Below are 25,870 nucleotides of genomic sequence, written 5' to 3' on the forward strand. Positions count from 1 at the left end.
ACGCAGCATTACACTTTTCTAGGAAAACAATATCATTTTGTTGGGGAAATTACATACATGTTGATAAGGAAGTTGTTTTATGTATTTTAAGGATTTTTTAATTTGGTTTATTATGAGGTTAATAAATAAATAATATATCACATCTCCAGTTCATGAGATTTACTTGAGAAGGTTGCCTTGACATACATACATATGTATATATGTATATATAAATCTTAAAGATTCTTAAATATAAAACCAAACTAAGAATTAACTCTTAATAAGTTGCTTAAAGATCATCATTGAGCGTATTCATATGCTCTATGCCATGTTGCTCTACAGATATCTCTTTCCCTTTTTGCCTATCTAGAGAGATAGCACTTGCTCTCTCGCTCTCACTCTCTGTGTTCTCTCTGTTCGGGGAGTATAAATAGAGGCACTGCAGTAGCGCTGACCTCATTCTGTGCGCGGCCTTTCCAGTGTAAACATCTATAGCAGTGATCGTAGTGATAGCAGCGGCCGCAGTGATAGTAGTGATAGTGATCTTCGCTATCATCCGGCCACTGCAATTAATTTGGACAACTAGGAAGAAGCAGACTTCGATGATAATATGAGAAGCCGAATTGCAGTCACCAACAACAACCGTGTGTGTGCACTACAGCGGTAAGTCTTGAACATTACAATTATATCATGTATGAATATATGTAGATGCTATAGGAGGGATCAGGCCTACCTCTAGAATTTGTTGTGCTAGCTATGAATTTATTTTCTTACTTATTTCCTTATTGCCATAGACTCTATTTCTTATTTTTCTATTAATGCTATTAAAAAACGTATACTCAAAGTTAACAGCCTAACTTAATTATAAATTGGTCTCGAATATTAATTTCTTTCCCTAACTATAGTTCTTGATTAAAAACTTTTTAAACTGACCCTGACTTTCAAGGAGTCATTTCCGCCCATATAAACCATATATATTATTGATCAGCATTAACAGCTGAGTCAATCTAGCCATGTCCGGTTTAAAAATAAACAAGAAGGGAACAACTTTTGCATTTACTCATAGGATTTAACATGGGTTCGGCCAGAAGCAATTTGTGCGTGTGTGTGCGTGCCGAGTGCAAAGTTTTGCCATAATTTAGATGTTTCTATGGAAATATCTTCGTATTTGGTACAAGGGTTAACGCAGCATTACATTTTTCTAGGAAAACAATATTATTTCGTTTTCGAAAATACATATATGTTGATAAGGAAGTTGTTTTACTTATTTTTAGGTTTTTTTTTGTTTATTATAAAGTTTATAAATAATTAATATAGCACATCTCTAGTTCATAAGATTTACTTGTGAAGGTCGTCTTGACATACATAGATATGTATATATGTATATATCTCAAAGAGTCTTGAATATAAAACCAAACTAAGAATTACCTCTTAATAAGTTTCTTAAAGATCATCATTGAGCGTATTCATATGCTCTATGCCATGTAGCTCTACAGATATCTCTTTCCCTTTTTGCCTATCTAGAGAGATAGCACTTGCTCTCTCGCTCTCACTCTCTGTGTTCTCTCTGTTCGGGGAGTATAAATAGAGGCACTGCAGTAGCGCTGACCTCATTCTGTGCGCGGCCTTTCCAGTGTAAACATCTATAGCAGTGATCGTAGTAATAGCAGCGGCCGCAGTGATAGTAGTGATAGTGATCTTCGCTATCATCCGGCCACTGCAATTAATTTGGACAACTAGGAAGAAGCAGATTTCGATGATAACATGAGAAGCTGAATTGCAGTCACCAACAGTAGTGTGTGTGCTCTACAGCGGTAAGTCTTGAACATTAAAATTATATCATTTATATGTATACATATGTAGATGCTATAGAAAGGATCAGGTGTAGCTCTAGAATTTGTTGTGCTAGCTATGCATTTCTTTTTTTATTTATTTCCTTATGCCTTAGACTCTATTTCTTAATTTTCTTTTAAAGTCATACAGCAATTTGTAGTAAGGCGATGAAAAAACGTATACTTAAAGTTAACAACCTAACTTAATAATAAATTATTCTCGATTATTGATTTCTTCCCTTACTATAGTTCTTGATTAAAAACTTTTTAAACTGACCCTGACTTTGAAGGAGCAATTTCCGACCTTGTAAACCTATATATTATTGATCAGCATTAACAGCTGAGCTAGCCATGTCCAGTAAAAAATAAATGTTAAAAGTCTGAAGAGTTCTCAAATATTTATTTAAATTTTTGATTTCACATTCGAACCCTATGAGTAAATGCAAGAGTAGTTAGTTTCCTTTCTTGTTTATTTTAAAACCTTTGTTTAATCAGCTTTGAATCATGTTTTTGTTCCAAGTTTATTTTTATGTACAATTAATTAACAAATACTGCAGGCTTTCAATTAAAAATTACTCAGACTCTTGAATAGTGTTAAGCAGCCTTTGTGGAACAGGTAAATTTTAACTCCTAGCCTCTTAGTATTTTTCAATGCAATTCGTTAGTTAGTTAGTTGCAACTTTGTCATCATTCTCCGACTTTGGAATAAGTGCTTTCAAATTATTTTTAGCATCCATAGGTAAAGCAAAATAAACCTCTTCAATGGGCGCAGCTTCGACAATAACATTTGAAAAGGATTCCTTGATATCAGGGTCCGTAATCTTGTTTATAGATATGGAACCTTTTACCATATGATCCTCAACAGCCGCATTAATTAATTTACTCAAGAGATTTTCGCATACGACTTTTGTATATGCAGATTCCTTGCTTAAATTCAGCATTGTATCGTTGACAGTTAGCTTCATTTTCTGCAACTCCAGGTTAATTTTCTCCACATGGTATAGATTGGCTCGGGAATGTTCCAATGCAATGCCAATCCGTCTGGCCAGATCCTGGTGTTCATATCTCATATTGCTGGCATTATCTCGGAGACAGTCAAGAACTACCGAACGGTAGGCGGGGTTTGAGTTCATCTTCATCTTTGGAGTGTACAAAATATATATATATATATATATATATAGATATTTGCAGTTTATATTTCTATAACTGTTTCGTTTCAGACTGAAGTCTGTATTGAAATTCTGTCTTGATTCTAATAGAAAGGCATGCTGTGTTGTTGCCATAATTAGATGATTGACATCAATTATAATAATTATCAGAGTAAGCCGATTAGGTGGCTAATGAATTAAACATTATGAGAATTTTCCGCCTCCCAACTCAGAGGCGACAAATCAATGTCACAGGAAACATATAATTATCATCATTATCTCCATAAAAGCGGCAGCCTCTCCTCCTCACACACAGTTTTAATGGTTGAATCTTTTGCTTTTCTCGGGCGGCTGCTGGTCGGTGTTGCATTCATAATTGATTGTCCTGTGGGCAAAACGTGTCCTTCGGCAGGGTCCTCTTGCCGGATAAGCACTTAAGCTAAATGAAGGCAGATGGCTTAATACTCGTTTGAGTTTGCTGGCAAAGGGATTCGTAATTCCTAAGCCGCTTTAGCAATCTCTTTATCCTCCTCTTTATCCACATTCCTTCTGTTTAATTTTTAAATGTGCCAAAGTGTTTGAAAAAACGCTTGGTAATTGGTCAAAGTCCAAAGTTCATCCATTTATAATGAGAAGCAAATACGTTTGGTCCTAATTGGATTAATTGTCAATGCTGCTGCGGGTTACTGCGATCTACTTGCGGTCTGGGTCAGAGTCACATTACTCTGTCAGCCTTTTGCATTGTCAGCGGGTTAAAGGTCAGATTTGAACATAGCTTTGTAGTCGAAGAAGGAAAGAATAAGTAAATAGAATCTCAGACTTTTAATGCTTTTAATGACCTCTGTATATTGAATTCCCTTTGCGAATTGGTTTCTTTACATAATATTTTACTTAAAACAATTTTTTAAGCTTTGCTTTATCAAGTATTAATTACACTCTGCCACAAAATCAATCAAACCCAGTGTTATTTTAGAAATTAAGCCATGAAATTGGCTTTTCATACACATTGCAAATCATATTCAACTACTTTGATAATTAAAATGAAAGCAAACACAGACCTAGGCCCTTCCGAAATCATCATTAAGTGCCTTGCCTTCTTGTTGAATTTCCCTCATCTGTCAAATGGTAAATGCCGAATCCAAATTCTATCAATTTGCCATTCAATCTTTCCACTGACGCTGCTAAGCCGACTATGCAAATTGAAGTCAAGAGGCATTAAGTCCGATCCCGAAACTAAAACGCAGCTCCATGACACAATTCTCAGGGTTTTATCGGCTTATTCCTATGCATGAGTGCAGGCACACACACACTGTCACACTAATGCCCACACGAACACACACATAGAAAGAGAGAGGTCTTATCGCCAAAAGGAAAAAGCTTTGCCAATTTTCCGCAACTTTTTTTCCTTCAACTTCAATGTTGAACTCATGTGAATATAAATGAATGCTTGTATCGGGGAAAACTATTCGTTTTTTCTTTAACTGGAAATAGGTCTAACTGCAATTGGTATTAAAACAAAAGTTGTATGTCTTAATTTTACTATTTATTTAATTTTAAATTTAGTTTAAAGTGCCACCTTTACAGGGCATTAAGTAAATTAATTTGTCTTTATTGGCTTTGCATTGGAAAATTAAAAGGATTTCTAAGCCCTTAATTGACAGTGACTTTAATCCTGAATGTATAGAGAATGTGACTTAGATTTTTGATTAAAACCAAGTTAAAGTTCAAGCCATACTGCACACACACACATATTTAAAGTAAAAACGGTATTTTTGAGATGATATAAAAAATAATTGAAAGCAGGAGCTTGATTGATTGGGCCGGAATGCGGCAGTTAACTAAGGTTGCAGCACCATCAGGCTCCGTTTTAGTCTGGAAATTGATGTGCGGCTGAAAAGGTGATTTATTGCGGGATGGAGAAGGGCAAGGAACTCTCTCTCTCTATATTTCTCTGTCTGTGCTGTTTGCTTATCAAGTTTCGGTTTCGGCCTTTCATTATGCGACATTGTATATATATGTATATATTTTGTTGAATTTTATGTTGTAATTCAATCAAGGCGACCTTTTTCAGCATTTCCAGCATAATTGATGACAAGAACTAAATGTTAAAGGTCACATAAAAATAATAATAAATAAAAATAAGTTTGAAATGGGTCAATAGTAAAGATGACAGCATGATTTAATTGAAATAAAATCAATAGAAATAAATCAGAGACAAGGAAGTGATACTTAAAATTGGGTAAATGTATGGGGAAAGTAACTTAAAGTAAGAATTACTTAAGGTTTAAAAAAAACTTAATATTATATAAATATTTACAAGTATTTTAACATTTTACTTACATCTTATTTAAACCTTTTTTTTTCTTTCAGTTAACTTTAATCAAACACTTACCTGCAATGAAAATAAATTTAAAAATCAATCGGTAAGTAAATTAATATTTTATATATTTCAAAGTTTCATTACTTTTCTTTTCACTTCAATGAAATTTTATAACATAAACCATTTAGCTAAAGTAGCTACAACTTGTTCTTGTTCAATATAAAATATCAAACAAAAGAGCTTAGAATAGCTGCTGTATATTTTCTGGCAAAGAATTTTACACTTGACTGAATATTTTCCATTAATTTTTGGTATGAAGTAGATTTTCTTGAGGTAATAAATGAAAGTATGCGTTCAATATCTTTAAGATTGCCTTGAACTTTTTCTCATTATTCTGACTATTAACTGACGCTCGAGAGGCTGGCTTGAGAGCGCGACTTGCCAATTTTCCGTAGTATCTAGACCCCAACTATGCCAAACTACTTGGAAAAGTTTGTGGCTCTGTGCTTTCTCCTGTGGCCATAACACCTATCATTTGCATCTTGTCCTCTGGTTTGCTCTGATTTTTAACTTAGTCTTCCTGCCATTTTCCCCGCTGACTTTTCCCATGCGACCGCGAAAAGTTCGATTGCATTTTTGGCGGAGTGGCGTCTGTCGTTCCGTCCGTATGTGGCACGTTTCCTGGTGGTGGTGGCTTTGCCATCGCATCACGCATACGCCACGTTGACTAATTAAACTAATCTCCTCGCTTGCCTCGATGGCTGGGCAAACACACCTTGAGCTGAAATTATTCGAAAATCCCCCAAAACATCCTGCAGGATCCCTATGTATATATGTATAAATATTTCACTTTATTTCTGCGGTTCAACTTTTGCTGTGATTTCAGTTTCGGTTCCCTTTATTTTTTTCTTCCCCCCGGTTTTTTCGCTTAGCAATTTAATTTTTGTGCTTCCCTTTCTCTTATTTCTTTCTCTTCTTTATCGTTTTTTTTTTCTTTTTGTGTTGGCTTTCCCGCCGTGTTTGCGTAGCTGAAATTGTTTTCCATTTCAGGTTTTTCCGCCCGCCCGCGGGGACCGAAAAGCAGGAGCTGGAAGCGGAAAGCTGAAAGCTGGATGCCTGGGAGTCGCCGCAGTGGCTCCCTGTTGGGTATCCCATTTCAAGTGGCACTGTAGCCACAACCTGTGCGATGATAACGAGTAAATGCTGCTCAGGGCATTGCGAATTGCATTGGGTTTCCCCCCCCCCTCACAAAATTTATGCTGCTTCATTTGGGAGATGTTTAAGAGTTGGAATGAGTTTTTTTTTTTGGGCGACAGCAGCGGATATCGTAAATAATATGAGCTTTGCTGGGCCTCTAGAAATGATTGTTAGTAGGCAGGATATTACATAAATATTCGGGTTTAGGCTTAAAAAATGGTTTATAGAATATATTTTCTGTAGGAAACATAAGGAAGAAAAAGTTTATATATAAAAACTAAAAGCAAGGCACTTAAAACATTAATATAATAAAGAGCTACATCTAGTTTCTTTTCCCTTATTTTTCTCATAACTTCTCAAGCTACCCATTATATTTAATGGGCGCAGCATGCAAATCGATTAGTGTCTCACCTCTTGACTTCAAAGATAACCAATATTACTGTCGTCTTGGCCCAGTTAGTTCAACTTGGCAAAGCGACAACTGATGTTCTTAGACCGCAGCAAACGTGATGAAAACGAAACCAAAGGTGAGTTCAGGTGTTAGAGAGTCATAGGGAGAGTTCCATTCAACAAGACTATCATGAACAGGTCACTACTGAGATGACTTCACTCCTGACACTCCTTCTCCTAATTGCAATTACCGCAGTGGAGTCTCCATACACCAGGGATATGTCTAGGAGTATTCCCACTCAAATTGATTCCCCAATTAAGGACTTCCAACCAGAATGTGATAATTACAACACTATCAATATGTGGTTCAGTAAGCAATTAAGGCTTAGCAATATTCTGGCAGAAAATAATTTATATCTGGATACACTGCTAAACGAAAGGTGTAATTTTTACGAAAAAGATGCCATGCCATCAATATTTGAAAATATTAAGAAAATTAACCAAATGAACCAAAATCAATCAGAAGAATTTCCAAAAATTAGCGGCAATATGACAATGGATGTAGATCAAATTTTGCCCTGGTTTAAAAAGTTAGTACCCAAGGGCTTTCAGAAGCAAAAATGCTGTGAAGAGCTGGAAAAATACCTTAATGAAGTCAAAGACAATCTTCAAGATAAATGGGTGGATCTCAGAAAGGAAATATTAAAAGACATTGAAAAAGAGGAAACTAAAATTAAAGAAAATCTGCAGGAAAAACAAGAAAGCCTTGGTGAGAAACTAGAAGACTTACAACTGCAATTTGATAAGATTCAACAGGTATCTGTATCTAATTCCGTACCCAAATGTTGTTCAAAATTCAATAGAAAAATTAGCAGCTTACAGAATGAATTAAATAATGTCAATACAGAAGCTAATGATTTTAACCAAGAATTTGGTGAAAAGCTGAAGAAAATTCAAGATAATGTAGAAAGCCAAGATAAAAAGGTAACGGAGGTGAGGGAAACTCTTGAAAAGCGAGGGAAAGATATTATGGAAATTATGGACAAGTTCGAAAAGGGAACTAAAGGTTCAGATTGTTCTGAAAAAGATTTAGAGGATAGTATTAAGAACCTTGAGAGTCGCGTTAAAGAACAAGAAAATAGCTCAGCAATCAACTGGAATATTACCCTTTGTCAGGAGAATGGCGAAAAGCTGGCCAAGATTGAATCTGAGCTGGAAAAATTATTAAAGGATAAAAATAAAGAAGAAAATGAAGGCACTGGAAATGGAGGCTCCGTTAAGGGAGGCTTCGAAAGGGATAGATCTGGAAATCAAGATGAATTGCTAAGCGAATCAGAGAAGCTGCGAGAAAACCTTAAAAACTCTGATATTTGTTGTGAGAAAACTGACCATCTTCGTGATCTTGGCGACAAGTTAATTAAATCAATAGATCAGATGAATCAGACCTACGATAAGCACATTAAAAATAGTGCCCTGGACTTGAATGATATTAAAATTTTGTTTAAGAATGATATGAATAAATTGAGATCTATTACAAATAACAGCCAAAGCCATAAGGAAGGCAGTGAAAACGAAGCTAAAGAAGATTTCCAAAAGCAGTTAACAAATCTCCAGTCAGAGCTTGATAAAGCCAAGAATGACTTTAACAATCTGCAAAACAAACTAAAAGAATTGCCAAATCAAAAGGATAAACCCATAAATTCCGATAATCATAATTTAAATGATAAATTAAAGGAAGAGTTAAAGAAATTTAATGAGAACTGGTTAAAGGCGGACAAGCGATTACAGCTCTTAGAAGGAAATGGTGCCAGTAAAAGCTTAGAACGACTGGAGAAACTTCTGGATTCTCTTCAAAAGAATATAAATATAACCGAAGGTGAAATCAGTCGTCTGGAAAACCCCGAACTGTCTCATAAGGCTAATATGGAAAAGTTATCGAATCTGGAGGACCAAATTACTCCCTGCCGAGACTCCTGCAACGATCTAGACAAAATAAATGATCTTCTCGATAATATTGAGGATTTGGAGAGGTTTTTTAAAGCCAAATTAACAACAATACCGACAGAAAAAAGTTCTGATGCATTAATTGGTGGCATTGATTTGGTTGATCAGTTAAAAGACCCGACAATATTCGGGCCCAAGGCTAGAAGAGAGTTTTAGATTCAGATTAAATTGAATGTACACGGAACTTCTTTCTTTTAAAAATGTATACTTGCAATAAATATATATTGGACTAGGTAAATTATTAACTTGTATTTTATATTTGTTTACATCTGGAAACAGCTTAATTCAAAAGATACTTTATACTGTTATTTCAAACCCCCATGTTTGGTTTCTATTTATTAAAAAGTCTGGCTAGAAAAGATTCTAGTTTATTACAAACCTATTCATTAGAACTTCTTGAACTTCCCTGAATGCCTAATAGGCGCAGCATGCAAATCAATTACTTGAATATAAATAAGACCAATATTGCTCTCTTTCGACCCTGTTAGTTGAACTTAACACTTCGGCGACCCAGGTTCGTGGAGCGCAAGAAACGTGATGAAAATGAAGGTGAGCTCAGGTGTTGGGGAGAGTCTCAGATATCGTTTCATACAACAATTGTAATATCAGGTCACAACGACACTGCTGCAACTGGTGCTCTTATCTGCAATTACTTCGGTGGAGTTCCATCCTCTTAATGGGTACTCCACGGGTATTCTCAATAAAATTAAAGAGTCATTAATGGAGTATTGCGATACCAATAAAAATATTAGCAAATGGTTTGATCTGCAAGATGCTACTGCTAATAGTTTACAAAGATATTTTGCCCACCTTGAGGAGATTCTGGGATATCTGAATGGAACAACAACTTCAACGAATTGCTGTTTCTACGATAAAGATCTCATGCATTCAATTATGTATAATGTCAACGAAATTAACATGGAAGAGAATGGAATTCATGGAAGCAAATCATTAAGTCCCAGCGGTGATATAAGAAATGATTTGAACAAAATTATTCCCAGGATAAAAAAGCTAGTCACCAAGGGTTTTGAAAATTGCTGTGCAAAGATGGAGGAATCTCTGAAGAGTATGAAAAAGGATTTCGATGAACAGTTGGGAAGTGTGAAACGGAAATTTAAATCAGAAGCAAGCGAGGAGTTTTCCAAAGATAGAAAAGTGCTAGAAGAAAAACACCAGAGTCTAAGGGATAAAATAAACGATACTAAAGAACGCTTGGATAAGTTGGAAAATAATAATATGAAATATGTTCACCAAACCAACTGTTGTTTAGAATTAAACGCAAACACTGAAGTCTTTGAAAAGCGAATAGAGACTATGAGAAATGAAACTATGAATAAAACCAAGCAATTTGAGAGTCAGCTAAAAGATATAGAAAGTATGCTAAATGCTCTGAAGATTATTACAAAGTCTACTAAGAACACTCTAGAAACCCAAGGGAAGGAAATTGAAAAAGATATAGAAAATGGCGAGAAGGTACTTGAAAAATTATACAACACACCAAATAAGAATCATATTTGCTGTGAGCCTTGTTTGGATGAATTGGTAGACAGACTTAAGGAACTGGAAGAACGCTTTACTTTACTTATTAATGGCAAGTCTAAGCTGGATTCCAAAGACGGGAATAATATAGACAAACACTCTTGCTTTGAAAATGAAATAAGAATGGCTAAGATCAGGGAGCTCACTGACAAATCAGAGATCTTAAAATCTGGATATAGCTCTATAATACAAGTTATATCTGCCTTGGCTAATGAAAAGTCAGAGAATCGCATTAAGAATATAGAACACGAAGTACAAGACTTGCAACAAGCTGTCAACAAGTCCCAAATTTGTTGTGAAAATATTGCCAAACTCAACATCTTTGCCGAGCATTTACAAAATCAAATTGAAGAGATGCAGAAAATCTATCCAGATCTTTTACAGCAAAATAAATTGGAATTTGAAAATCTTAAAAAGCAGCTAAGCGAAGTTCAAACTAAATTGGATAATATAAAAAATAATGAAAAACAGCAAAAGCTAACAAGTCTTAAAGCTATCCTAAAAAAAGTCGAGAATGAATTACAGGTTCAGGAGGGCGATGTTAATGAATTATTAAATCATAGGAAAAAGGATAATTCAATTGATGACTTTGAGAAAATAACCAAGGAATTCGACCAGTTCTGGCTTGAAGTAGATAACCGACTATCTCAACTAGAAGGGCAACATAATGCTGTGGAGTCAATAGATAAGGCCAAGGATCTCAACCAAAGCCTGGATAAAGCCAAGGTAAATTTAAAAGGACAGGAAAAGCAGTACCATGACGAGCTGAAAAAGATAAAACAACTGGAAAATCAAGTGACTATATGTCTTAAAAAGTGCAAGGAAGTGACCAAAATGAATGATCTCATAAAGAAAGTGAATGATATAGTTCAGGATGTTCGAGACAAGAAAAAGGCAGGGGTCGTAAAAACTAATAAAAAGGTGAGGGTTTAGAGACATTCATTTATATAATTAATAAATTCTGTATTAAATATTTCTGGAAATTAAATTGTAACAATTTTGTTTTACTTGCTGTCATATATCGCCTTAAAAGCGTTTAGGAGTCTCTTTAGGTTCCCCTTATCCCTGAAACACCTGTCATATTTTGAATTTAAATCGGTATCGAGTCTACAATGAAACCCACCTGGAATCCAACACCAATGCTTGAGACAGAGTCGCCGCAGATCGATGATGCCCTGAAGATTTGCCAATCGATTGAGGATGATCTGGAGGATTGTCTGGCCCTTGTGGAGGGTATGAACCAGAAATACAATGCCCCCGGACGCTATGTCATTTCCATGGCGCCCTTCAACGAGGACTACATAGTGCCCAGCACGGGAACCGATAGTTCGTCCTTGCATGCAGCAGACTGGGAGCTGGAGATTCTCACCCAGCTATATGGAGCTCGTAGTGCCCAGGAGCTGGATGAGTCCTATGTGGATGTTCGCTACAAGTTTATCAAACTGAAATTGGAACTGGAGGGTGCCCTGATCTATTGCCAGCGTTTCGCAGACACCGCAGACCGCCAAGAGCGTGTCGTTCATTACATGCTGGAGAGCTCCAAGAAGCGCAAGCAAATTCTCTGCAGACACTAGAAAAACATAATATTGTTGAATATGCTGATATGAATGCAGAACCAAATAATAATTCCTGACAACTATTCCGTCAAAGTCCAAGAGCGTGAGCAAATTGCAAATTGTGTCGACACTTGGCAGCTTTTATTAAAAATTACTGTCACCATTAGCCGACTGGCACAGAGAACTTTCCCAGGCAGGACAGGGCAGGGAGATTGGGCAAGAGGGCAACTTTCCAAAACTCATTTGGCCTGACATGAAAATGAGGCAAAGTTTTTATCAGAGTCTCGGTTTTTATACCGTCAGTACTCGTTGAAATATATATACAAGGGGCATGTTGCACGAGTGCATAAATAGGTAATACACGGGAAAAAGAAAGGGAGTAGAGATTTCTGGGATTTAAGGTATAATAATATATGTACTGTAAAGTTTTAAGTGCAACATTTCTATGAAGAAGTCTCTTAAGAAAATAACCCTTTTAAAGCTCAATTTTTCCGATCCCTAGGTATTCCTTAGTCTGTCCACTCAACCAAACTCTCAATCTCTCGTCTTTACTTTTTCTCGTCCTGTCTCCGCGACACAAGTTTTTCCTGACGTTGAGCATGATGATGATGATGATGGTGATAGGACAGTAACAAGTCAGCTGCATGTTTATGTGCACGACAATGGGTAAATACAAATACGGACATGCGAGCGATGCCTAAGAGTATAGGGGGGAAAACATGAGAAATTGCCAGCGCAAAACTTGAGATAATGTAATGCAAAAGTGGCCCAGGACCAGACGCAACTTTTCCATAACGCTGTTTTCCAACTTTATTCCCGTCTTCTTTTTTGTTTTGTGTAACATAATATTTGTGAGCATTTTGTTGCTACTCTTCTGCCTCTTCAAAAAGGGGAATCCCTGGCACTTCGTTAGAGAGAAACAAGGACCTCGTCGTGGCCGGCCAAACTGGACAGCTGCAAGGACATAAAACAGTGAAGTTTTGCATATTTAAAGTAATATCAAGGGGGGCGAAAAACAAACAAACTTTTTCCTTTTCATTATTATTATTATTTTTGTTGTTTTTTCTTTCCTTTTTTGTGCTTTATTGCCCCAAGGGAGGGAACGACGACGTAGACCATTGAATAAAGACATCATCATCAAGAGCCTGACTGGGGTTCAAAAGGTGTTCATTGAGTGAATGCTGCGGTCACTCCCAAAGCGGGGCCAAAGGACGAAGTTCATGCTGGACATAAAGGGATTGAAATAGCTGCCAGCTTGAGCCCGGAATTAGTTGAACTTAATTTGGTTTGGTTTTAATAAAGGCTCTACCTTAAATCGGTTCATTATTTCAATGACTCTCCGGTGCATTCGCCACATAAATTTCCACTAGCACCATTTCCTCCTGCAGTATATGACGACGACGATTCGCCTGAGCTTATGATTTTGTGCTAGGTATTTGTAGATTACCAAAGGTATGTTGTGGTTTATAGTTTTAAACAATGGAATGGGCTTTTCTTTATTTAAAATCTATTTTTTTTAAGTATATCCAATAATTTCTGTGATCTTAAACTCATTGTAACAAAAGTGTTATTAAAGTTTCTTGAGTCTTGATAGTTAAATTGACTTGTTTTATCATTTAATAGTTCCCAGTTTAACTTCTCCCAATTATTTACTTTGTGATCATGATCTACACATTTTGTAGAGACTTTAAATTGTAAAAATCGATTTTATTAACTCAATTTCATCTTCATCTTCAACATATAACAAGTGCCAAGGTTTATACCCAGTATCCCATATTCGTTGCACTCAAATATATGTGTAGTTCTCACTGGTTATTTATACACTTCTCGTGCTCCTGTGCCCAATGAGGCCGGGAGCAAACATTCGCCCATTAAACAGCGCTTTATGGGGCCTACGTCTCCGCACGGCCATCGATTGATATGAGTATGAGAATTTATTAGCGCTTTAATGGCCCCAGACTCAGCAAGAACCAGGAGCAGGGGCAAACCTATCGCAGAATGTGAAATGCTCCCAGGAGCACTAGGCAATTCCGAGTGCAGCTGTGAGTAGCACCGAAAGCCAGACCCTTTAGCAATTTGTGGAGGACCCTTGGCAGCCGCCTACAAACAGCCATTGTGTTTGGTTTCTCTTCACTGCAAAACTGTGGGCTAAAAACTGCGGCCAAAAATCAAAGTCGAAAATGTGCTAAAACCATCAAAACGGCTTGAATGGGCTGTGTGTTAGTGTGTGTGGATGCCCACTTCCGGCCAACATGAGCTCTGGCTAAGTGTATCCGGAGCATGGCTAATGGCATTTCGAGCTGAAGAGCTGCTAGGTGGCCCCAGCAGCTGTTGTTTTTGTTGTGTTGGATCGACGGCCATTTATAAAAGATTTGCCAAACAAGTTTGTTTAATTAAGATTTCCTGCGGGCCAGTTGATTGACTTTAAGTGCCGGGGACCAAACCGAATTAATGAGCCACGTCCCAGAACCCCACCCTCCCCCCGGGTTGAGATGAGTTCTCCCCTCCGTCTGGGGAAATTTCATCCGCAAGTCAACGATGAGAATGCGGGAATGCCGAGAACTTCATCTGGGGAAAATGAATAAATATTTGCTAGACCAATTTAAAATAACGCACACTCCTTTAATGGGAAAGCTTATGATTTAATAGGAATCAAAAGTAATTAAGTTACTCCATGTTCCTAATAATTATTACAAAATATTCTCTTGATTATTTTCCACTTGACTGGTTTATTAAATCGTAAGTAAATCCTTATTTGCTAAAGGAATAAAACTATCCGAACATCTGAGCCACAAAAAGGGATTCCATGTTAACTGAATTAATGGCACAAACCAGAGGGAAAAAAATGCCAAAAGTAGACAACAAACATGGAGAAATTTGCCCGGAAAAGGCCGCAGTTCATAAATATGTAGGAATCCCCTCAAGATGAGAAAGAGAAAAAAAGGGAAGAAAACACGCTAAGCACTTCCGTATGAATAAATATTTAATCAATCAATTTCGACAATTTTCGTTCTCGTTTTCGGGGCTCGTCAAATGCATAAACAGAATGGATACAATTTCATTTGCCCCACTGGATGATGATGATGATGACGAGGATGATGATGGGGGCTTTTGTAGCTGTCGTTGGGGCATAAAACAAGTCAGACACATAAAAGTAGATTTGATTGAAATGCTAATTTCCACAGATTACCAACGAAAAAGAATACTCAACTCAACTCAACTCAACTTGACTCGACTCTGCTCTCTGGAAAATGGCCAGTCATTGGGGACTTCCGTTCCCTCGCGACTTAGTCATCGTCATCGTCATCATCATCAGCATCACCATTATCATCAGTATCGAAATATCTGTTGAGTGAGGACCTCCTGGCCAAATGACAGGACACTTCTCAGTCGAAACCCATCAGCTTCAGCTTCAGCTTCGGTTTCAGTTTCAATTTCGTTTTCATTTTCAGTGCGATTGATTTGCTCTGAATGCTTCTCCTTTTTCCCCCAAAACAGTTTTCCCCAGTTGCGATTATCGCCGGGCAACATTATTAGTTTGTCTGCAGCACGCTGTCAGTGACAGGTTACATTGAACTTGGGATTTTCCCAGGGTTATTTTCCCCGGTGCTTTTCCCCATATTCTAAATTGTGTTGAGGTCGCAAAGAGTAACGTGCGTGGGGCAGGCCTCATGGCTTTGCCTTCGGATTTTGTGGCATTTTGTAATTGAATTTCATTCGATGCTCATATTGAAATTTTAATGAATGGATGACGTGAGGCGAAGGGGCATGCCTGGCCAGACTTCAAAGCTACAAATCGGAAATTAAAAGCTGAAATGTGTGCATTTAGCTGGTCTTAGTTTCTAACTTAAATTTGTTGTCATTCACATTGCTAGCTTATGCAAGGAATGAATGATTTTATGATGGACTTAAGTCGTTTTGTTCAAATGTCTTCAAGTGTCTTAACAATAACTTTGTATTTATAACTAGCAAATTATTTTATTATCAGAATTATAATTTATTGTATAGTCAAGGGTAATTGATACTACAAAATAATTCTTGCTATTTCTTTCATTGTTACATTTAATTGAAATTAATCCACATTTATTGCTTTAGTAGAAGTAGTATAAGAGACATTTTATGCAAAGCGTTGAAATGTTTATTTAATTAAATTAAATTCTTGAATATATATGTATTCATATTAGTATCAGGTTACTGACATTATTAGTTGACAATTACAACACTTGAATTAGGAATTAAATTCAAAACTAAAATTGAGTGATGTATGTTAGCATATAGCTTATATTTAATTGGTATTTTCTTTGAAAAATAATAGGCAAAGTAATTTGTATTCAGCAAAGCTCTTTCTCATCCCCATTAAAATGTGTTACATTTCCACGACTTTGTCTGTTAAATAACAGAGTGAGATATCTCTCCTTTTAATAATATATCCATCTACGATATTTGCCTTCTAACTCCGCGTACAAGTTTGGAATTTATCCTGGCACTCGGAACAGGGTTCTCCATGGAGGCACTCATTCAGTCAGCCGGGTGAGTTCACTCAGTCAACTCGGTTATCGCACACACAATGCGTAGTCACAACATTGAGGCCAAGTTTACTTGAGCTTGAAGCTGAGAGTTTGTGACAAAATGCGAGACTCCAAGTGACTCCGAGGGACTAAGGACTGAGGGAATCCCGGACTACGGACTGCGGACTACGGAGTACATTCCCCCGACTATGACAAACTGCCGCAGGATACGAGGAACAGCTGCAACATGCTACAGTTGCAGCAGCTGGAATGATAAACGCGTTGCACAATTGCTGCCACTGCCGCCACTGAGATTTGCCAAGCTGACAAAATGCTTCTGACATTTTTGCAAGTTAACAATAAAAATATTTCATATAATTTAACGCTGTTGCTGCGTCGCCGCTATTATGGCAAATTGTATTTGGCTTCTTATACAGTTTAGTTCTTAGATTCTGTTTCAGTTTCATATATAGCTTTTTAGCTTCTGGTTTTGACTCTTCAATTTTCTCAGTCACATCTTTTTGGCAATAAGTCGAGCGGCAGTCGACGAACTTGAAGAATGTCCTTCCTTATTTATTGCTTTTAACATATTTGTTTGGCCCCAAGGCAATCTGTCTTTTCCGAGTGTGTGTGTGTGTGCACAAATGCAAATTTTCCGTCTCAAATTTTCCGACTTTGTCTTTCATTTGGGTTTTCTCATGGCAAAGTTTCTTTGGCCGAAAACAAAGGGGCCCTTGACAAAGTGCAGCCACTTCGGAATCGCTCGGGGGTTACCCATTTTTGTGAAGGGCGGTCAATGAAAAGTTTATTGTTCCCCGAAAAAGAAGTCATAGCGGAAGTTCCTTTTGGCAATTGTGTGTGGGAAAGTCCCAAAATAAATTGTAAATGGCGCTGGCAAATGGCCTGAAATTATGGTGAAAATCGTGCATGCGAAAGATATATTTTTACATCCCTTATTTGGGTGTATACACAAGTTTAAGGAGTGATTATTTGGGTTAAAATGGTAATAATTGAGTGGGCTTACTTAACACTGTGTAGTGTTTGTAATATTAATTAAATGAAAATTTCTTTCAACTTAGCTCCATGGCAATTTTTAATTAGCAACAAATCTAATCAAACAAATGTGCTTAGAGGATCACAGCCACCAAGTTCAGTATGTGTGTGTTGGTATTTTAGCAATTTGAATCATTGGTTGTTGCTCTCTTCACCGACTTCAGTAGACTCAGTTTCTTCCGCTCGGAATGGATTATCGCCTCCGGCTAAAGTATCAGCAGCGACTGGCAATTCTGGAGTCTGCGAAACTCTGGACCTGATTTTTTCCTGCAGCTGGGATAGGGCAGTGTTGGCCATTATAATACGTTTATTGATGCGTGTCAGTCGATCCTGGATATTCTTGTACTGTTGCTCCGAGAACTGGGCATCTTCGGAGGGATCTAGAGGCACCACAGAGGCATCGACATTATTGCCCTGGCTGTCATCGATGTGCTCCCAGCTAAGGGCTTCTTCGAATTCGTCGTCAGACATTTTTTAGAAATAATATAGGATTTTTTTCTTTTAGATGTGGCTCAAATTACAAACTGAACAAATACATTCCAAAGAGAATGTCAACAAAGGCATGGTCTACTAATTTGTTTAGCTCTATTTAATTGAATTTTATTTGAATATTTATGGCATTTTCATCCCATAAACTTAACGATCAATTCTTAACAGGGCCTTAAGAAAATGCAAAATCTTTGAAGCCATCGCCTTCCACTTGGCATGTAATCGAGTGTGAAATGTGTCCGGCAGGGTCATAAAATCAGAAATCAATTAAAGCCATTTAAGAGGGCGAGACCGAGGAGCAAGGATATGGATGCCGACATTCGTTGCCGGGGCACAAGGCAAATAAATCTCTGAAACGAGTCTCCTTCTCAGTCTCTCTCTCCTTGGAGGATGGCAAGTTGTCGCAGAGTCACAGAACGAAATCAAAGTCTATAACTTAACGACTGCAATGAGAATGATGCTGATGACGATGTCGACGATGTGGCACGCCCTCAAGGCCCACCCAGCACAACCACCACCCACCGCTGGGAAAGCAGAACGCAGAAAAAGGGACCCAAGACAAAGGCCAAAAAAGACAGGAAATGCAGCATTCATTCTCTCGCCATTTTCATCCACTTCCTCCTTAAGCGTTGAGCTCCCCTGCTGTCCCATCACTCTTGCAGCCTGTTTTTCGCCTTCATGTGCTAAATATTTGCCAGTGCCATTTCTTTACTTTTACTCTGGCCTTTGTCGCCAAACTGGATTCCGATTCTCATACCCATTCCCAGTCCCTTACCCATTGCCATTGCCATTCTCATACCCCCACGATCCCCATCGTAATAAAGCAATAAATCTGCTGTGGAACGGTTCCTCCTTTATAATAAATTCCTTTACGCACAAAAACACTTACAAATGACTTTTTGTTCAATGGAATAAATGGCATGTCTCTATATATACACACATATATATTTCGCTGGCACACATATACTCTTTGCAATATGTATCCTTTTGCGATTGCATGTCTATGGCTGCACCCAGTGCCGCAGCACACTCTACACACTTCCTATTTCTTCTGGGGATTCGCTGAATCCACTATTGATAATGCCATTTGGCATTTGCCTTGTGGCCGGGCTTTGACTTTTGCGATGTCTTTCACTTTGTGGCTTTTCCCTATTGAAAATCCGTTGCGCTGCTAAGTAGGCAACATTTTTCAGCCGGGCCTTGTTTATTTGTTTGTCTCACTTTTTGGCACTGTTTGCCAGCTTGAAATAAATTGAATTTTGGGGCGGAGAGAAACTAATGTGGGAATCACACGAAAAAGGGGGTTTTATCTGTTCTTGGAAGTGGAAAATATCAGGGTGTGGAGACAATAGGATAGGATATACAAGTATTACATCCTTATTACATATTCCTTATTACATATTACTTTTTATACCCTTGCAGGGTATTATAATTTCAGTCAGAAGTTTGCAACGCAGTGAAGGAGACTGTCCGTCTGTCCGTTTCTACGCAAACTAGTCTCTCAGTTTTAAAACTATCTTAATGAAACTTTGTAGTTAGCCTTTTATATACTCTCACTCATAAATATGTCGGAACGGGCCAGATCGGACGACTATATCATATAGCTGTCATAGCTCACATAGCTGTCATAATGAACGGAAAATTTTTACAAAAAAAATTATAACATTTTCAGTTTACAACAGATTTTTATCAAATTTGAGATATAGCCATTTTATTATACTCTACAATTCTGAGTAAAATTTTATAAAAATCGAACTACTATATCATATAGCTTCCATAGGAACGATCGAGAAATTAATACAATTAAAAATTACAACTATTTCAGTTTTAAACAGATCATCATCAAGTTTGAGGTGTAGCCATTTTATATTAGTCTTAAATTTTGTGTAAAATTTCATGAAAATCGCACGGCTGTATCAAATAGGTGCCAAACAAACGATCGTTTGGTGTAGAGGAAAAATGCAAATCTGTGAACTGCTAATATAATATGTTTAGGTGAATGAAATGAAAACAGGTGTTACTTCATTGTTTTTAATCATAAATATGTATAATTTATATTGTAGGGATTCCTACTCATAGAAATTCAGATAAGTACACACTAATCATATATTAAAAACTTATTTTATATACAAAAAAAACAAGAATAATTTTCTTAATACCTTTGAAGTTAGCTAAGTATTAAGAGGTCAAATATTAAATATATCATAACTAAGCCAAAAATGCATTATTTTCAGTTTTTATTAGGGTAACAAATCTGCATACTAAATTTAAAAATTAAAAAAATTCAAATTTTCGTAAATTTTTCACCATTTTAACGATACCCCTTATAAAAATTTAAAATTGTCAAAAAGTTTGAAAAAATTAAATTTATCCCGGACCTGGCTAGATCGATTCGACTGTTGATGCTGATCAAGAATATATATGAATAATAGGATCGGAAATGACTCCTTCACTAAATTTCAAGCTTTCGACTGAAAGATAGGCTTTGCTTAATTATTTGGTACATAGAGCGCTCTCCTCTGCGATTCTCAAGTCTTACACTTAAGCAAGGCTCTAGCTAGAGGAAGTTTAGTTTTCTTCTTCTTCTTTTATTAAATTACTAATTTAGTGCTTGGTGGTTGATAGACTTTGATCAAGTGGATGTGGCAACCATGGCTAGATCGAGTCGGCTGTTGATGCTGATCAAGAATATATATGAATAATAGGGTCGGAAATGACTCCTTCACTAAGTTTCAAGCTTTCGACTGAAAGATAGGCTTTGTTTAACAATTTGGTTCATAGAGCGCTCTCCTCTGCGATTCTCAAGTCTTACACTTAAGCAAGGCCCTAGCTCGAGGAAGTTTAGTTTTCTTCTTCTTTTTGTGTTTTTTTTATATAAATTACTAATCTAGTGCTTCGTGGTTGATAGACTTTAATTCAAAATGAAAACAGGTGTTACTTCATTGTTTTTAATCATAAATATATATAATTTATATTGTAGGGATTCCTAGTCATAGAAGTTCTATCTGCAAGGGTATATTAACTTCGGCGTGGCGAAGTCTTGTTAAGTGTAAATTACTATATAATTTATCTAGACCACGCAGAAAATATTGTAAATATAACATACATTTATAAAGCATTTAAATAATAATTGATTGGTATACAAATGCAAGGAACTCTTGGAGCATATACAATATGGTTTTTAAGGCTTTAATAACTCTTAAAATCTTGGATCTCTAGAAACTTGATATATTTAAGTGATATTTCTTTAGATTTATTACATTTACATTGCTCTTTAAACCAAAATCTCGAAATTATATATCCGGACATAAGTATTTATAAGATTTAAATGCTATACGTAATTTATAATATACAGATAGATAATTGCTACTTAGTAAATATCTTTAAGAACAAGAAAGGAGTCTTAAAGTATTATATTATTATTATATATTTCCTTGACATAAAACATTAAACTTAACGCCTTTCGATCAATCTAAATTAGTGCGATGGCATATTACCAGGACATAACCCTCTTTAATCCCCACTCATTTCTTATGCCACGCGGAGTCCAAGCTGTTAGCCTAATCCGCTGTCCAAATCACTTGGCAACATGTTGCTCCGCCACTGAGGCAGACAACTAATTGATGATCTAATTGAATGTTCCGAGACCATTTCACAATGCTCCTGTCGTTTCCGGTTCCACACATACATACATACATACGTAACATAACTCATGAACCCATATCCCATAGCTGGCGGAGCATCTGTCAGCGCCATCACAATAAATAACCATATAGTTATAGTTGAGTTTCCTGCATTAAAATGCCATCATGCTGGAGATTAATGCGAAAAGGTCACGCCCAGCTCCTCAGTGGAGGTGAAAGCCATTCACATTCACTGAGACATTGACATTTGCTGTTGCTGTTGGCTTTTCCTTTACTTTCCGTTGCTTTTGCTTTACTCTCCTTGCCTTTCCCTTCCGTTTGTCATTTTCCTTTGTTTTTGTTTTGTCGTCCTGCTGCCTCACTTTTATTTGTTGTTGCTGCTGCCGCAGGACGACGCGCCAGATGAGACACGTGACAATGTTGGGGCAAACATAAATGCCGTGTGTCAACATGCAGGTCGCAAAAAGAACTAAAGTGAAAATGTCTTTTTATCAACTTTTGGTAGAGGTTCTGACACACAGTGCACAGTGGGAAAAAGGTACTTAATTATTATCAATTACGAAAGGAGAAATAATAAATTATTTAAAAACATAGAGAGCTTTTTTATATAGTTTAAAAATACGTTTTTTGAAATTTAAATTTAAAACTGCTAGAAATTAAAGGTATTTCATAGAGCTTGCAGTAAAATAACATTAAAATATTCTCTGAATATGTTAAGATAGTTGATATACCTATAAATTATAATTCTTAATTTTTATGAGGCTCAAGTTAAGGCTTTTCCTATTTCCTATATCATATTTATAATAATAATTTTCTCCCTGCATATGTTCTCTTCTCTCTTCTTCCTAGCTTTTTGGTAGATTTTTTGTTTTTAGTTTTTACATTTGTCTTAATTAGGGGGGAGGAAGCGCCGGTCTCCGGGATAGAAGCCACTTGAAGAAATGTGCTTGAAGGGCCATCAGCTGCCGCTGGCACTTGGCACTGACTTGTCTGACTTTCTCCTGTCTTTCTCTGTTCCCTGCTCCCTGCTCCCTGCTTTCTCTAGCCACTTTCTCCGGCCCTGTTGGGGGAACACGTGTGCGACTTAATGGCAACACTTTCGCATCCTCGGAGTCCTCGTATATGCTGCTCATGTCTGTCTGTAATTTATATGGCTGCTTGAGTGCCGCAACAGAGTTCTTCTACACCTCCTCCGCCTAGACTTTGTGCCTAGGAAAATTTGTTATTACGTTGAATTAAACTTGAAAAATGTGTTAATGGGCTCTGTTCTGCACGGCACTGTTGTGTTCATACCAACTGTGGCTCCCGACGACCGAGGCAACTTAATTAAATTCCACAATGATTTTGTTATTTCGCCATGTAGCAACAAGGCATCTTCTTGCCTAACTACAATTGCCAAAGATGCCGGAGCACAGAGCACCACATGGCGTATGTGTGATATTCGTGTGCCTTTTCTTTAAACGCTTGCAGCTCAGCTCATTTCCTGACTTCCAACTTTCCGTGTTTTTCTCTCTGGTATCCCTCCATTTAATTTGCCAGCCCTAATGAGCTGTGAAAAGTGTTTTCTGTGCGAAAATTGGTAAATTGTGGCAGTTGTAGCAAACTGTGTGAGAAAATAATGATGATTCCGAAATAAGTTTTCAAAGTCATTACAAAGAAGGGGACCTTTTGCTTGGACTTGGATATCCTTAAAGTAAAGATTGAATATTTACCTACCTTTTAAATAATTATGCATTTTTCCTGATTAAATTTTCCATCATTTCTCTTAAACTTTCTCCAATTATCACTTACATGAGACAGCAACTTAAAAGCCTTTCTCCTTAAAAATATATCCTGTGTTTATCATTCCTTTTTCATTGAAATTTATTCGGGGGGCTTAACTTTTAACTGTGTCGACATGGAAATGGTTTTTACTGGTAATTAAAAATAAAACCTACAGATTTATGTGGAACGGAAGAAACAAAAAAAAAAAAAAAAAAAACACCGGAAAATCTTTCAGTGACCAACACGGAAAAACCAAACAGAGAGGGATCCCTGTGAGTCGCATTCAGCCGGGTGACTTGTTGCCGGAAAAGCTGTAAGCTGTAAGCCGAGTTAACTTTAATCAGATGGCAATTACCAGGGAGAGGAGCCAGCGAAATGGCATCGAAAGTGGAAAATCGTGGCTTATAGGGGAGAGAGAAAACTATTAAGCAGAGTATGAGAGTGTCTTTCACTTTAAATTTTCATCAGAATCGTGAGTATAAGCCTTGGCGCCACCCAAAACACTCATGAATCGTTGGGGGAAAAAGTGTGGCCTTTGGCTTATTGCATTTTTCAAGTGTGGAAAAGTGCAACAATTATTTATTGCAAACCAGAAAAACCAGGCGAAAAAAACAGACATCCAAGGACAAGCGTTTTCCGGTTTGGTTATAAATATGTTGGGGTTTAAAGTATTTCGCACACGGCATTTTACACATATTAAAAAGTTGGCAATTTTCCTGCCCCCAAGGTGGATGGTGAATTTTCCAAAAAAAAAAAAAAAAAAAAACTCACACAAAACTTGGCCGCATTGCACATGGGAAAATGCGCTCAATTTGCATTTGAATTTTGTGTGTTCCCATTTCCATGTATTTGTGTTGATGGAAACTTTTCTAAGAGATGATAAAAAGGGTGTGGTTCTGGCCAGGATGATCATCACGGATGCTGGAACGTGCGTTTGTGTAAATGAGCTGAAAAAAATGTGGGGTATATTCTTTTTTTTTTCAGCCTTTTTCTCTATTGGTTTTTGCGTAGTTTTCCTATTTTTTTCGTAGGTTGGGTAAGTTTCCCTTTTGTTTGTTTGGAAAGTCTAACATCAACACATGGTAATTTGTTTTTTCGTTCTTTCCACTTTCCTGTTTGTTTTCCCTGTTGAATGTCATTGAACACAAGAGAGCCGAAAAAGGAGTATTCGGGAAATGCTGATACAATTTCGGATTGTTTACCTTTGCCGTCTTCAAACGTTTGCCTTTGGCTGAGAAATTGGTTTCTTGAGGATGGAATAAATATATAATCGAAGCTTGCCTGCTGAATCAGAGCGTGCTTTAGCTACAACTCTTTGTTATTATTATTTGACCAGGAGTAAGCCCTGGTATTATAATAATTTGTTCTTTGAAAATCCACCCGCACCTAATTTGCTGTAAAATAATTTACTTTCCCCTTACAGCCGGCTGCCCACGGGGGCTCGGACATTTAAATTGAATTGAAAGTTTTCCCGTTGACAGTCGCCGGAGTCCTTGTCTGATGATTTATCATCATAGTCCTGGGCAAAACTTTCATTAGGAAAAAGATGAGGAGGACGAGGCACGCACATTCCCAAAACTTGTGAGTTTTCATCTTCTGCCCTTGTGACTTTTCTGTGTGCCTGCCTGAACTTTAACTTCTACATATAAATATATAATATATATATTTATATGGGGATATATTTTTTATACTTTGGTGAGCAGGACGACACTTTATCATGTCTCTGCCGGTGACCGAGTGCCGAAAAGTGGGCCCAGCTTGCCCGGAGCGAGCAAATTGAAATGTGCCAGCGTCAGTCAGGGTAAATGAGGCAAAACGCAGCCGCAGACCCGGCGGGACGTAATTGTGTGCCCCGAATCCAACGACAACAGAAAATTCCACACCATCTCAATCCTCCTCCCAATACATCCTCCCTCAATCGTGGCCTATTAGGGCTCGAAGAGGGAAAAAACTGAACCTAAAATCTCGATTTTCAACTTCTCCCCCTCGGGTTGTGTTGTATTTGACTTTGGTTTTGTCTGCGCTTGACAAATATTTAGCCAAAGTGATTTTTGACAGCGCCGTAATAAAAGGCTACCCGAGCGCCCAAGGAATACTTCATGCTTCGTTTGAGCGTAATTTGCGATTGACCCGGCAGCAAGGACCATGCGGCGTATGCGCAATTTGGTAGCAAAACAAGTCGAAAGTGCCGACAATTGAATTGAAATTGCGGCCAAATTCAAGTAATGCTCTAGCGTCAAAATATTTGCTCAAGATTGGCTTGGGGTCAGTGAATTAAATCAATTTTGAACATATCAATTTGGAAAAGTACGCAGAACGATTCACATTTGATGGTACTTGAATATTCTGTTGCAAGTATATCAATGTCTTTCTATGGTTGGTAGAGTAGGTAAAATGCTTTATATTTTAAGTACCTAGCTTTTTTTGTCCCTTAAATTAAAGCAATA

The 25,870-nt window shown here is 37.3% G+C and overlaps 5 protein-coding genes across 10 annotated transcripts in view; 3 read left to right on the forward strand and 2 right to left on the reverse strand.

Moving 5' to 3' along the window:
* ome (dipeptidyl peptidase 4 omega) overlaps positions 1 to 25,870 on the reverse strand; it is a 77,709-nt gene that overhangs the window by 42,747 nt on the left and 9,092 nt on the right. The window lies entirely within an intron of this gene.
* LOC110176229 (trypsin-7) overlaps positions 1 to 25,870 on the forward strand; it is a 57,538-nt gene that overhangs the window by 15,948 nt on the left and 15,720 nt on the right. For 2 of the 6 annotated variants that reach the window (XM_086838633.1, XM_086838645.1), the window contains exon 2: positions 5,330 to 5,382. Coding sequence is in view for 3 of the 6 variants with exons in the window: in XM_086838645.1 (XP_086694771.1) it covers positions 5,357 to 5,382 (26 nt within the window). In the remaining 3 variants the exon portion in view is untranslated. Of the gene's footprint in view, positions 1 to 434; positions 643 to 1,591; positions 1,794 to 5,329; positions 5,383 to 25,870 lie in introns of those variants that run through there. The other 4 variants (XM_086838628.1, XM_086838636.1, XM_086838639.1 and 1 more) reach the window with 4 other exon arrangements.
* On the forward strand, positions 6,576 to 11,342 carry LOC147644888 (uncharacterized). Its single transcript, XM_086839248.1, has 3 exons — positions 6,576 to 7,003; positions 7,065 to 8,969; positions 9,480 to 11,342. Exons 1-3 carry the CDS (start codon positions 6,986 to 6,988, stop codon positions 11,340 to 11,342), a joined length of 3,786 nt encoding a protein of 1,261 aa, XP_086695374.1. The 5' UTR covers positions 6,576 to 6,985.
* On the forward strand, positions 11,413 to 12,058 carry LOC110176276 (uncharacterized). Its single transcript, XM_020942593.2, has one exon. The coding sequence runs from the start codon at positions 11,522 to 11,524 to the stop codon at positions 11,981 to 11,983; it is 462 nt and encodes a 153-aa protein (XP_020798252.2). The 5' UTR covers positions 11,413 to 11,521; the 3' UTR covers positions 11,984 to 12,058.
* Positions 17,549 to 18,500, reverse strand: gdrd (goddard). Its single transcript, XM_020942594.2, has one exon. It carries the CDS (start codon positions 17,995 to 17,997, stop codon positions 17,659 to 17,661), a length of 339 nt encoding a protein of 112 aa, XP_020798253.2. The 5' UTR covers positions 17,998 to 18,500; the 3' UTR covers positions 17,549 to 17,658.

This window comes from Drosophila serrata, unplaced genomic scaffold (genome assembly GCF_035046125.1).
Source record: "Drosophila serrata isolate PLE 108 unplaced genomic scaffold, ASM3504612v1 contig_71, whole genome shotgun sequence".
Classification (NCBI taxonomy): Eukaryota; Metazoa; Arthropoda; class Insecta; order Diptera; family Drosophilidae; genus Drosophila; species Drosophila serrata.

Bases quoted from the DNA above. Each gene is read 5' to 3' on its own strand.
- gdrd (XM_020942594.2), bottom strand. From the start codon at position 17,997: ATGTCTGACGACGAATTCGAAGAAGCCCTTAGCTGGGAGCACATCGAT.
- LOC110176276 (XM_020942593.2), top strand. From the start codon at position 11,522: ATGAAACCCACCTGGAATCCAACACCAATGCTTGAGACAGAGTCGCCG.
- LOC147644888 (XM_086839248.1), top strand. The intron at 8,970-9,479 runs GTTGATCAGTTA...TTGTAATATCAG, and splicing joins TAATTGGTGGCATTGATTTG to GTCACAACGACACTGCTGCA.